The sequence below is a fragment of the Cucumis melo genome, chromosome 9, assembly GCF_025177605.1.
Source record: "Cucumis melo cultivar AY chromosome 9, USDA_Cmelo_AY_1.0, whole genome shotgun sequence".
Lineage (NCBI taxonomy): Eukaryota > Viridiplantae > Streptophyta > Magnoliopsida > Cucurbitales > Cucurbitaceae > Cucumis > Cucumis melo.
The window spans coordinates 6222322-6236149 of record NC_066865.1 but is presented as its reverse complement, the minus strand read 5'-3'; the positions used below and the strand labels follow the sequence as shown (position 1 = coordinate 6236149).

At 36.6% G+C, this 13828-nt stretch overlaps 1 protein-coding gene across 1 annotated transcript; it reads left to right on the top strand.

The window, feature by feature from the left end:
* Positions 1 to 435: 435 nt before the first annotated feature.
* LOC103501653 (sulfate transporter 4.1, chloroplastic-like) lies at positions 436 to 12896 on the top strand. Its single transcript, XM_008465292.3, has 17 exons — positions 436 to 1034; positions 1984 to 2032; positions 2192 to 2393; positions 2827 to 2995; positions 3416 to 3481; positions 3556 to 3663; positions 4092 to 4199; positions 4298 to 4363; positions 4467 to 4527; positions 4661 to 4788; positions 10657 to 10698; positions 11117 to 11233; positions 11453 to 11504; positions 11744 to 11882; positions 12002 to 12090; positions 12283 to 12359; positions 12440 to 12896. Exons 1-17 carry the CDS (start codon positions 723 to 725, stop codon positions 12755 to 12757), a joined length of 2103 nt encoding a protein of 700 aa, XP_008463514.1. The 5' UTR covers positions 436 to 722; the 3' UTR covers positions 12758 to 12896.
* The last annotated feature ends 932 nt before the right edge of the window (positions 12897 to 13828 follow it).

The window sequence follows — 13828 nt, the reverse complement described above, 5'->3', positions numbered from 1 at the left end:
AAAATATTTATGAAAAGAACAAAAGTTTTGAATTCTATTAAAGTTATTTGTTAGATACAGTTAATAAAATATAAAATTTTGCTGAGTAATTTTTCGAAAGATTTTTCATGTATAATTATTAATTCATTTAAGTTTTTTCGAATAAAAAATACAAATGATTGAGTTGAAGAATTTGATTAGGTTATCTCTTTCTTTTATTTTAGAGTTAGTAAGATTGTATTCGAAGTGTAAAGTTTGATTGAGTTTTTGGATATTGGTAGAAATAGATTTAAAACATTAGATGAAATTAGTGAACAATGACATAAACAAAGGAAAGAAAATTGAGTTCGTTGATAAACATTAAAAAGGGTAAAAACAGAAAAGTTATAATGTAATTATTTTTTTATGGTTTGTATTTATAAAAATAATATAATACACTTTTTTTGTGAAAGAGGGGAATATGTATCCTTTTCTTTTCTATGAAAAAACGAACGAGGATTTTGTAAAATGTCCTTCGCACTAAGTCCTCTTTTATTTATATGCTGACAGATGATTGACGAGGAGAGGCCACCTCCTCCGGTGAACGACGTCCCATGACCATGAATTCCAAAATTTTCCCGGCAAATTAATTCCGTCTACAAAATCTCTTCCATTTCCTCCGATTCCGTCTCCGTTCATTCAATCAACACTCCCTCTCTAGTTCTCCCTCGGAATCCATACAACTCCATGCGCTGATTTTGCGCATGGAGATAACATACTCATCACCTAGCGCCACCAGTCTTTCTTTCTCTAATTCCTCCATGCCTACCTCCGGCCGACCTGTTAAGGTCATTCCATTGCAGCATCCTACTACGACGTCGTCTTCTGCGGCTGGTGGCTTCGGCGCCGGTAATCTGGTGAAGTCATGGACGACGAAGGTTAAGCGGATGACTTGGGTTCACTGGATGGAGCTTCTCTTACCTTGTTCTCGTTGGATTAGAACTTACAAATGGCGGGAGTATTTACAGAGCGATCTCTTGTCTGGGATTACTATTGGTATCATGCTCGTTCCGCAGGTATGTTCATACTTTTTTTTTCTCTGTTCTCAAAGTTGGAGTCAGAAATGATTTGTGGTAGTCCGACATTTTTTTCTGTTTAGCTGTTGAGGAAGATAGGAAAGAAACTACAAGAGATTTGAATGTTGTTTGGTGGCTTAAAACAAAGAATAAGTCAATTATGCCAATCGAGTGTTTTTGTTTTGGAAATTTGTACGTTGCATCTTGGTTGGTTTTAGCTAAAAAATTGAACAGCGTTTTAAACCGAAAAGAAAATTCACTACAGAGTGTTTGCTGAAATTCTATAGGCAGTATGTTCTGTTTCAGGACACTGATTTTTTTTCTTTTTCTTTTTTGGTTCTTTTTTCATGGGTTAGTAACTTCAAGTCCGGTTCCTCATCCTTAATGATTTCTGGAGCCATTTACTTTGGGTTATTATGAATGTTTTTGGTTTTACGTCCACTCAGTTTAAGTTCAAGTTTAGTACGAGTACCACAATTGGCAGTTCCTTTAAACGTTCAATCTTGGTTATGGAACAAGAATAAATTATCAAGTTCAATCAGTCAAGCAAGGAAATATTGATGTTTGGACAATCTTTTCTTGACATCAACTATCTTATATTTCCCATGGTTCAACTCAATTATGTTGCTTGCGTTTTACAAGTTTCATTTCATCGATTTTGTCACTTATGTTAAGGTGTAACCGATGATTTTTGAAAATGAGCAATGAACACTAAGATCTGTACAAGTTGTAACTAAGACAGTCAGATTGAATTGTTACCATAGAAATAATTTGTGTTTTGTACAGATTAGTAACTTCAAAAGATCTATTATGGCATAATGTAAATTTTCTTATCATAGATCAAGTTTGTGTTGTTGAAGATTTTGACCTGTCTTAGATTCTATGTTACTTAAATATTTCACGACAGTTGACTTAAGTTATGGTCTGACTGCTTGTTCTAATTTACCAGGCAATGTCTTATGCAAAACTAGCTGGGCTTCGACCAATATATGGACTTTGTAAGCAAACAATTCTTAATTGAAATGAAACTGTTCCGATGGTGTTGGTGTCTTTTCTTCCCTACATTTTTCTAACATTTTAATGCTCATAGATTTGAAAGCCTCTCTGTATTACATAACCTATTTTCATTTAACTCTGTAATTTTTATTGCAAGTCAGATTCAGGTTTTCTCCCTCTGTTTGTGTATGCAATATTTGGTTCTTCTCGTCAGCTTGCCGTTGGTCCAGTAGCATTGGTTTCTCTACTGGTTTCCAATGTCTTGGGTGGAATTGTCAATTCATCTGAGGAATTATATACTGAACTCGCTATATTATTGGCACTCATGGTTGGAATACTGGAATGCACAATGGGTCTCTTGAGGTAGGAATCCCTTCCCACTTCATGAGAAATTTGTTCATGTAAAAGGTTATTATTTCATATCTCAATATATTTATATTGATATTTGACAAATTAGGCAGTTGAACCAGCAAACTTATATGTAATTAATCATCAATTACATTGATAAAATACGTTCTAGCATTTATCAAACTGAACCTTGAACAAAATTATTGGTTTTTATCCTATTTAGTGGCTGTGTTATACAACTAAAACATTGTTTTTGGAATACCGAAAACGAAAGCATGAGGGTGAATATTGCACTTACATAACAGCTAGTACCTTAACCAACGTCATATGGCAGAATCCTTTTGTAGAAGAAGAAAACTAGTCTCCTAATAATTCTTTTATTTGATTAATTTAATTAAATTTGACCTAGTTAGATACTCTATTTCACTATTTTGTTGCCTTTTATCAGACTTGGATGGCTCATTCGCTTTATCAGCCACTCTGTAATCTCTGGATTTACTACAGCTTCTGCCTTTGTGATTGGATTATCCCAAGTGAAATACTTTCTGGGGTATGATGTATCAAGAAGTAGCAAAATCGTCCCTCTTATTGAGAGCATAATAGCTGGAGCAGACGGGGTATGTATTGCAGTTCCTATATTAAATATTTTTTGGTGATTTGCATTAGAGTAGCTTCAAACTAGAAACTTTTCATGCAAAGCCGATTAATTAATACCTGATCGAACTTAGTTCCAATGGACAGTGCTGTCTCTCTTCTAATCTCCTTAGGATGCACTTTAAGTTATTTTACATGAACTCCTATTTTGGCTATTAAGTTAAAGTTCTAATCTTGAATTTTGAAATCTCCTTTACTTGGTAAGCAATTCCACTATAGCGCTCATAGCATATTTAGTTTGGAACATCAACTAATACACAACAAAACAAACAAGGGAAATAATAAGTTGATAAAGTATCTTTGCATTTTAGATTGTTTTTACAGGATTTTCTCTCATTCAGTTTTCTTTATGTTTACCATCTAATGGAGATTTTAATTTGTAGTTCTTATGGGCACCTTTTATAATGGGATCAGCTATCCTTGCGGTACTCCAAATCATGAAGCATTTGGTATGGAACTTTATCTACTTATTAAGAATAGTAAATTATCATCAGATTGTTATGATTTTAGCATTTGTGATTAGGGAAAAACAAGGAAGCACTTACGGTTTCTCAGAGTTGCTGGTCCCCTTACAGCAGTTGTTATGGGCACAACTTTAACGAAAATATTAAATCTACCTTCCATTTCTTTGGTAAGCAATTATAATAACAAGAAATTAAGATCCTTTCTCGGTCTGTTTGTTACCTTATACAGATTCAACAGTTTTATGCAAATGTTTTTTATAATAATATGCTTCAAACCAAAATCATTTTAGTTTCGTTGCAATGCTCCGTAAACTAAAATTGGCATATGTTAATTATGAACCATGCATAGACGATGACCTTGTAGTTTTAGTGAAAGACTTCATACATATATTTGCATTTCGTACTTACAATGTTGATTGTGGTATTTAATTGATTTATATTCATGCCGTTTGCTCTTTATTTTTCCTTATGAACATACAACCGCTAACTCTCGGACATATTTGGTAGTCTTATAGTTTTTTAAGGAATTAGAAACTTCAGATGATTTGTTTATAATGAAGCAAAAATGCTTATTAAATGAGTGTTATTGGTTTAGGTTGGAGACATTCCCCAAGGCCTTCCAACGTTTTCAATTCCTAAAAGATTTGAGCATGTGAAGTCGCTGATTCCAACTGCCTTTCTAATTACTGGAGTGGCTATATTGGTAGGAGTAGTTTTTCATATCTCCAGAAATTTGGTGCTTACGTCATTATCATGCTTGATGATCAGTGGTTTCTTTTGGACATTCGCTTTTGTACTTAGGAATCTGTTGGGATTGCGAAAGCATTAGCAGCCAAGAATGGGTATGAGTTAGACTCAAATCAGGAGGTATGCTTCTTTTGTCCTTCGAAAACATATCTTGTACACCTTGAAACAGACTACTTCAACTTGGGAAAAGTTATTTCTAATTTCTATTATTTTTTTGTAACAGTTATTTGGCCTTGGAGTAGCCAATGTTGTTGGCTCTTTTTTTTCTGCATATCCTACAACAGGTAAATTATCTTTGAAATTTCTCTTATTCAGCTACTAACCATGGACTCATAATTGACTAGAAATATATAATAATTTGATATTTCTTTGTTCAACAAATCATCAGTCTGGTTACCTTTTCTTCCATTTTCGTAGGTTCTTTTTCAAGATCAGCTGTGAACCATGAAAGTGGAGCAAAAACTAGCTTATCTCAGATTGTTACAGGAATCGTTATGGGTGGTGCCCTTCTTTTCTTGACTCCGCTGTTTGAGCACATACCTCAGGTTTATCTCATTTCTCTGCATTATAAAAGACATTAAAGTAGCAGGATACTTGGACCATGTTATTGTTTGGTCCATTGCGTTCCCTTTTCCTTTTACAGAGAAGATCATATCACTAATGCTGCAACCGCTGTTAAATATTTTGAATAGGAGCTGAGAAAACTTAAATGTGGTTTTTTAATAATATATTATGAACTCTTTTTAATCTTTAACGCTTAAACTTTGAGGTTAAAAATTACTTTTATTTTAGTTCTTATTACTATTACCATCTTTCATATCCTCTTTTGGACTTGGACTTCATTAACCTGCACTGCACTGGACATAATTCATGGATTGTAGTTTCGGAAGGAGGAAGTTGATAGACCTCTTATTAAACAAGTTTACAGCAGAAGGAAGAAGAGGCTGTGTTAGTATGTAGCACGTGAGGCTGTGTTAGTATGTGGCACGTGTAGAGTACATTAGATAAATAAACACGTGATGTAAATAGAGTTAGTGCGCAGGTTTGAGTGGGAATGACAGCTGTATTTGGGCGGGAAAAGCTGTTAAATAGAGATAGCGTGAGAGGGAAGGGACAGGTTTTGTTTGTTAGAGAAATTAGTGTGAGTTTGTTCTGCTTTTCTGGTTGAGAGAAAAACAGAGATTAGATTGTAACCAAGGATTGATATCTCATCAATCCTAATTGAGTAAAGCAATAAAGGAAATTGTGTTGGAGTTCCAACATTTTGGTATCAGAGCCGTGTTCCGGCAAGGATGGTGCAGACCCGCATTGAAGAACGGCTGGAATACATCGACCAGGAGATTGCCGGAATGAAGAAGGAGTTGAGTAAAATGCCGGCGATTGAGGGAGGATTAGCCGAAATCGCGAAGAGCATCGACCTGATGCGTCTTCAATCGGAAAAACAGCAGCAGCTCTTGTTCACGATCATTGAGACGAGTTCGAAGGAGAGATCAACGATGAGTGGGCAAGCGACAGAACCCGCCGTGAAGGATTTTGAAAAAGCGAAAGGGAAAGATAGCGACGCGTCCTCCAGTAGAATGTATGAAACGGATCGGAATCACAGAAACGAAGGAGGAGAACGGAGGACCGACAGCGACGAAGGATACTCTGACCGAAACAAATTCAAAAAGATCGAGATGCCCGTTTTCACTGGAGAGGATCCCGATTCTTGGCTGTTCCGAGCAGAGAGGTACTTTCAAATTCATAGATTAACAGAGTCTGAGAAAATGTTAGTGTCAACCATTAGTTTCGATGGTCCAGCACTGAATTGGTATAGATCTCAAGAGGAGAGAAATAAATTTGTTAGTTGGTCGAATATGAAAGAGAGGTTGTTAATACGTTTTCGGTCCAGTAAAGATGGTACTATTGGCGGGCAATTTCTGAGAATTAAACAAGAGGGATCTGTAGAGGAGTATATCAATTTGTTTGATAAAATGGTAGCTCCAGTTAATGATTTGCCGGAATGGGTGATCGAAGATACGTTTATGAATGGCTTGTTGCCGTGGGTTAGATCGGAAGTAGTCTTCTGTCGACCGAAAGGTTTGGCAGAGATGATGGAAGCAGCACAGATGGTTGAAAACAGGGAATTAGTAAGAATGGAGGCGAAAATGAGTGGGTACTCAGGGGGAAAGTTGACTAGTCAGACTGCTAGCAATGGAAGAATAAATCCGGGAGGAGTAGCAGGAGACATTAAAGGAAATTCTTCTTTTTCCACACGAACTATTACCTTGAGAAGTCAGGCCTCCAATGAAAATCGAAGGGAGGGAACATATAAACGGTTACCTGATGCAGAATTCCAGGCTCGGAAGGAGAAGGGCTTATGTTTTCGTTGCAATGAGAAGTATTCTGCAGACCATAAGTGTAGATTGAAGGAGCAACGTGAGTTGAGGATGTTTGTAATAACCGAAGGGAAAGATGAATATGAAATAGTTGAGGAAGAGAAAGAGGAAAAAGATTTGGGCCGCCTAGAAGTCAATGGAGAGTTAACCACAGTGGTTGAATTATCAATCAACTCAGTGGTTGGTCTAAATGATCCTGGAACTATGAAGGTGAGAGGTAAATTGCTTGGAGAAGAAGTGATTGTATTGATCGACTGCGGGGCAACACATAATTTTGTATCTGAAAAACTAGTGAAGAAGTTGATTTTACCAGTCAAAGAAACTTCACACTATGGCGTAATCTTAGGATCTGGAGCAGCTGTCCAGGGTAAAGGAATTTGTGAAAAACTAGAAGTTCAGTTGAATGGTTGGAGGATCGTGGAGGATTTTCTTCCTTTAGAACTTGGAGGAGTAGATGTCATTTTGGGAATGCAATGGTTGTATTCATTGGGGGTAACTATAGTAGATTGGAAGAACCTATCACTATCTTTTGTGGCTGAAGGAAAAGAAGTGAAGATCAAAGGGGATCCTAGCTTGACTAAGGCAAGGATCAGTCTTAAAAATATGATGAAACACTGGGAAGAAAAGGATAGTGGATTCTTGATCGAGTGTAGATCCTTGCAAGTGAGAACAGTAGGAGATGAAGAGCATTGTTTGTTAAACACAGAAGCAGTAAGCAAGGAACTGATTAGTTCAGTGATCAAACAGTACCAAGATGTCTTTGATTGGCCAGAAAAATTACCTCCACGGAGAGAGATAGAGCATCATATACATTTGAAAGATGGGACTGATCCAATTAATGTGCGACCATATCGATATGGATTTCAGCAGAAGGGGGAAATGGAGAAGTTAGTTCAAGAAATGTTGAATTCAGGAGTGATAAGGCCGAGTACAAGTCCATATTCCAGTCCTGTATTGTTGGTTAAGAAAAAAGATGGGAGTTGGCGATTTTGTGTCGATTATAGAGCAGTAAACAATGCCACGATTCCCGATAAGTTTCCCATACCAGTAGTGGAGGAATTGTTTGATGAGCTATGTGGAGCAAGTCTATTTTCTAAGATCGACTTGAAATCGGGGTATCATCAAATTAGAATGGCTGATGATGATATAGAGAAGACGGCTTTTAGAACACATGAGGGCCATTATGAATTTTTAGTCATGCCATTTGGGCTGACCAATGCTCCGGCTACCTTCCAAGCCTTGATGAATACACTTTTCAAGCCATTCCTCAGAAGGTTTGTGCTAGTCTTTTTTGATGACATATTAGTTTATAGTAGAAATGAGAAGGAGCATGCTTTACACTTGGAAATGGTGTTGAAAGTGCTACGGCAACATGAATTGTATGCTAACCAGAAGAAATGTCAATTTGCTCAAGTAAAAATTGAGTATTTGGGACATGTGATTTCGGGAGAAGGTGTGGCAGTGGACCCGGAGAAAATTAAAGCAATTTGTGAATGGCCTCGTCCAACAAATGTCAAGGAAACTAGAGGATTCCTTGGATTGACAGGATATTACCGGCGTTTTGTGCGCAATTACGGTACTATAGCGGCACCACTGACTCAGTTATTAAAGAAAGGAGGATTCAGTTGGACTGAGGAAGCTACTCAAGCTTTTGACCGGTTGAAGTCTGCAATGGTATCCTTACCAGTGTTAGCTTTACCGGACTTCAATAAGCAATTTGAAATCGAGGCTGATGCTTCTGGATATGGAGTGGGAGCTGTATTGGTTCAAGACAGAAGACCAGTAGCGTATTTCAGTCACACATTAGCATTGAGAGACAGGGGTCGACCAGTGTATGAAAGGGAACTTATGGCTATTGTGTTAGCAGTTCAAAGATGGCGACCGTATTTGCTGATTGGGAAGTTTAGAGTCAAAACTGATCAGAAGGCGCTTAAATTCTTATTAGATCAAAGGATTATACAGCCTCAGTATCAGAAGTGGATAGCTAAATTGTTGGGCTACTCGTTTGAGGTTGTTTATAAACCGGGAGTGGAAAACCGAGCAGCTGATGCTCTTTCACGAAAACCAGAAGAAGTACAGTTGTTTGGGTTGTCTATACCTGTCACGGTTGACTTGGATGTGATTAAAAGAGAGGTGTCTCAAGATTCTAAATATAAAGAGATAGTGAGACAGCTTGAGCATGGAGAAGAGTTGCAAGTAGACGGCTATTCTTTGCAGAAGGGAATGTTGATGTATAAGAGTAGATTGGTAATTGTTCAGCAATCTTCTTTGAAACCGGTAATTCTAGACACTTTTCATAATTCAGCAGTTGGTGGACATTCTGGGTTTCTGAGAACTTACAAAAGAATAGCAGCAGAGTTGTACTGGAAAGGGATGAAGGCGGAGATTAAAAAACACTGTGAAGAGTGCCTAACTTGTCAAAGAAATAAGACAATGGCTTTATCACCTGCTGGTTTACTGGTTCCATTGGAGATACCTCAGGTTATATGGAGTGAGATATCTATGGATTTTGTGGAAGGGCTTCCAAAATCAAATGGGTATGAAGTAATTCTGGTTGTGGTGGACAGATTGAGCAAATATGGGCATTTCTTACCATTGAAACACCCGTTTACTGCTAAGGTTGTGGCTGAGTTGTTTGTTAAGGAGATAGTAAGATTGCACGGGTTTCCTATATCCATTGTGTCGGATAGAGACAAAGTATTCCTTAGCCAATTTTGGACTGAATTGTTTCGTTTGTCGGGCACCAAGTTACATAAAAGTACAGCTTATCATCCTCAATCAGATGGCCAAACGGAGGTTGTGAACCGAGGGGTGGAAACATATTTGAGATGTTTTTGTAATGAGAAACCTAAGGAGTGGATTAAATGGCTGCCATGGACAGAATATTGGTATAATACGACTTATCAACGTTCAATTGGTATGACTCCATTCCAAGTTGTTTATGGCAGACAACCTCCTACTATTGTATCGTATGGAAGTTCTCCATCTAAGAATTCTACTGTTGAGGAGATGCTGCAGGAAAGAGATATTGTTCTGGTCTCTTTACGAGAGCATTTGCGCTTGGCACAAGAGCAAATGAAGTCATATGCGGATCGAAAAAGGAGAGATGTGGAATTTTCTGTAGGGGAATATGTATTATTACGCATTCGCCCTTATCGACAGATTACGGTGAGAAGTAGGAGGAATGAAAAGCTTGCTCCGCGTTTCTTCGGGCCATATGAAATTATTGAGAAAATTGGACCCGTTGCCTATCGTTTACAGCTGCCTGACAATTCCAGAATTCATCCGGTATTCCATGTATCTCAGTTGAGGAAACTGGTGGGACAGCATGAAAATATTCAACCTACTATTCAGTTTGTTGATGAGAATTATACATGGAAGTCTGAACCAGAAGAAGTTGTTGAATATCGAAAAACAGGGGCTGAACAGTGGGAAGTTTTGGTGTGTTGGAAAGGGTTGCCTAAGCATGAAGCTTCTTGGGAATCCTATGAAGAAATGAAAGAAAAATTTCCAACTCTTCACCTTGAGGACAAGGTGAATTTAAAAGGGGGAAGTAATGATAGACCTCTTATTAAACAAGTTTACAGCAGAAGGAAGAAGAGGCTGTGTTAGTATGTAGCACGTGAGGCTGTGTTAGTATGTGGCACGTGTAGAGTACATTAGATAAATAAACACGTGATGTAAATAGAGTTAGTGCGCAGGTTTGAGTGGGAATGACAGCTGTATTTGGGCGGGAAAAGCTGTTAAATAGAGATAGCGTGAGAGGGAAGGGACAGGTTTTGTTTGTTAGAGAAATTAGTGTGAGTTTGTTCTGCTTTTCTGGTTGAGAGAAAAACAGAGATTAGATTGTAACCAAGGATTGATATCTCATCAATCCTAATTGAGTAAAGCAATAAAGGAAATTGTGTTGGAGTTCCAACAGAAGTATTATAGTAAATTTGAGATTCCAGTTCTATTTGCACCACAAACACTACTATTTGTCTCTTTAAAACCAACCATGCATTAACTTTGTTAATTTGTTCTCTGTCTTCTTAGTGTGCTTTGGCTGCGATTGTCATCTCTGCTGTAATAACTTTGGTAAGCACCACTAATCTAGCAGATTCTTTTTCTTAGCTTTATCCTCTGTTCATGTTAACAAATGATGACTATATGTACTTCTTATCTAATAAATGAGCTAAGTCATGAATAGAGCTAGAGCACATGGTCATATTTGATAGAGTTTGCTCAAGAAAAAGGACTAGGAAAAAAGTATGAAGTTTTGTTGTTCAATAGTCATTAATTCTTTCGTATAATTTGACTGATTGCAACAAATCATGTTTCCTGGTTTATTTAAATGGGGGATTCACGGTTGAAAGGGACCATATTTCCCTGCTTTGTTTCAATGAGATCATCTATTATGGAACCTTATTCTTTTTTTTTTTTTTTTCATGATGTGTATTTACGGCTGTCATGCAGCAACTGCTATTCATTTTTCTTTGTATGCCTATTGTTTCAGGTGGATTACGAGGAAGCTATTTTTTTGTGGCGTATAGATAAGAAGGATTTTCTTCTTTGGGTGATAACTGCCATTGCTACTTTGTTCCTGGGTATTGAGATTGGTGTCTTAATTGGGGTACGTATTTATAATCTGATCTGAACAATAGTTTTATTGTTTACATGAGTATTTACTGATTTTTTGTGTGCTCAAATTTATTACGGAAATTGTTTTGTCTTAGCTTTCAACTCGAACGGATTCGTGGTTTTGACCTATTTAATGTTGTTTGACGCGTCCTTTCTATTTTCTAAGAGTATCTTGAAAAGAATGTGGTTTAATGTGAAGTTTATATCGTAGGTGGGTGTTTCACTGGCCTTTGTCATTCACGAATCTGCAAATCCACATATGGGTAAGTGGTACATTTCTAATGCTTTTGTGTTGACGATTTCAAGAATAAGAAATTACTGCTAAATATCCCAACCCTATACGCAAGCACAAACAACTAATCAATCGTTCAACTTACTTTGTTCTAACTTGCTCTATTATAACCCTTTTCTTTTAACAAACTTGTTAATGACTACTACGTCTAACAAAATGCTATTGTATCCTCGTACTTCAATGTTAACTCTTTGATTTGTCATTTTACAGCTGTATTGGGGCGTCTTCCCGGCACCACTGTGTATAGAAATGTTCAACAGTATCCTGAAGCATATACCTATAATGGGATTGTGGTTGTTCGAATTGATGCACCAATTTATTTTGCAAACACAAGTTACATCAAAGACAGGTGCTTCTTCCCACCCGTCCTCGTCCTCACAATTCCATCGAGGCCAATTACCTGCCTTTTTATCGTTTAGTTTTTTCAAGTATACAAAAAATCAAAAAATACCTATATTTTCTTCACAGGTTACGTGAATATGAAGTAGAAGTGGATCAATCTACTGGTCGTGGACCGGACGTTGAAAGAGTCTATTTCGTGATTATAGAGATGGCACGTAAGTTTATATATCCTCCCGCGTTTTTCTCTAGTCAATCCAAACACCCTTAACATATAATCAACTCAGTTCTGCTTAAATCCATTCTCAAACACGACCTAAAACTATTCGCTTCTTTATTTTTTTGGACTTTTTGAGTCTAAATTATTAATTTCAGTTTTTGTTTTTGCATTGTGTTCTCAACTTGGGCAGCTGTTACCTACATAGATTCAAGTGCTGTCCAAGCTCTAAAAGATTTGTATCAAGAGTACAAACTCCGTGATATTCAGGTAGTTTTAACTTCATTTCTCTCACCACAACACAAACAATCACTAATTATTTCTCAACTAACCATTTGTTTCGTATACAGGTTGCCATTTCCAATCCGAATCGAGATGTTCTGCTTACATTTTCAAGATCGGGCGTCGTCGAGCTTATTGGCAAGGAATGGTTTTTTGTGAGAGTTCATGATGCAGTTCAAGTTTGTCTTCAACATGTAGAGAGCTTAAATGAAACAACCAAAACATCAGATTCATCTCCTAAAGATAAATCAAGCTTTCTCCAAAGTTTAGTGAAGTCGAGAAGTGAGGATTTATCAGTGAGTCAATTAGAGTCGGGCTTCCAAAAGCTTCCAAGTTTCAATGAAACTGACCCTCAATTAGAACCTTTACTATCTCGAAAGCCTTGAAAATGTTTCCGCCATTTGTCATTTTTTTAATTTAGAATGCATTATTGCATATGATTTCGATTATTTTGTAAAAGTTGTGCATATGTATATGCTTGATCAAACAATTAACTTCGTATACGTAAATGGATTTGTTGTGATATTTGAGTGAAAGTACAGTGTATTTTATCCGTGTAAGTTCGGATCGGACTGTATGGGTATTGCTCAATTTTATTTGACAATTCTCTTAATGTTGAAGGCTTAAATTTTCACATCTCTAGGAAAACGATTAATTCAACATTATTATGAATTCATTTTGATGTAGTCCCTTCCATTGTTTGAAAAGTGAACATAGTTTGATTGAATGTAAGTGGTCATTTATTTTTATCATCGATTGTAGTTTTAGAAAAAATATTAAAGGTGTATATGATCTAACACGTTAACACACCAATTTAGAAAAGAAAAATAAGCTACAAAATTAAGTATGCTTAACGTTTTATCATTGGATGAGAATGATTGCAAACTCATTCAATTAAATTTTTATATATTTTATTTATTTATTTTTTGCCACTGTTGGAGATCAAATCTTAATTCTTCAAACACTCATTGCATTTCAAATAGACCATAATTAATAATGCTACATTATCCATAAGAACTACAAGTGATGATATTGGATGCTCATGGACTGACATAATGTAGAGTATATTTGGATGACTATTTGAGATATTAATTTGGTATTTGTTGACACGAGTTAACATGTTCTAATGAATCAATTAGATCATCTCAGACTACGTACCTTTAGCATCCTCATCGAGCAGATACTTGGTTGATGTATTATACCTCAATGAGGTCAACTTTAGCGATGTCACTCTATGCTAATGATACAAATCATTTTGTGACGACAATGAATCAATATAATTTTTGGCTTGCCTTGTATGTTGGATCATTTTCAAGAGAATTTCTAAATTTTTAAGATAATTTTAGGTTATTAGATCTTACACTTTGTCTAAGATCAATTTGTGCCCCTTAGATCTCTCACATTGATCAAGGACAAATTGGAAGCACTAGATCCTTTGTATCTTTCAAGGACAATTT

What these genes read in the sequence shown, in the direction of transcription:
- LOC103501653 (XM_008465292.3), top strand. Translation starts at nt 723, where the DNA reads ATGGAGATAACATACTCATCACCTAGCGCCACCAGTCTTTCTTTCTCT. An exon ending in GTATCATGCTCGTTCCGCAG is followed by an intron (nt 1,035 to 1,983) that starts GTATGTTCATAC and finishes CTAATTTACCAG; the next exon opens with GCAATGTCTTATGCAAAACT. An exon ending in TCCAAATCATGAAGCATTTG is followed by an intron (nt 3,482 to 3,555) that starts GTATGGAACTTT and finishes ATTTGTGATTAG; the next exon opens with GGAAAAACAAGGAAGCACTT.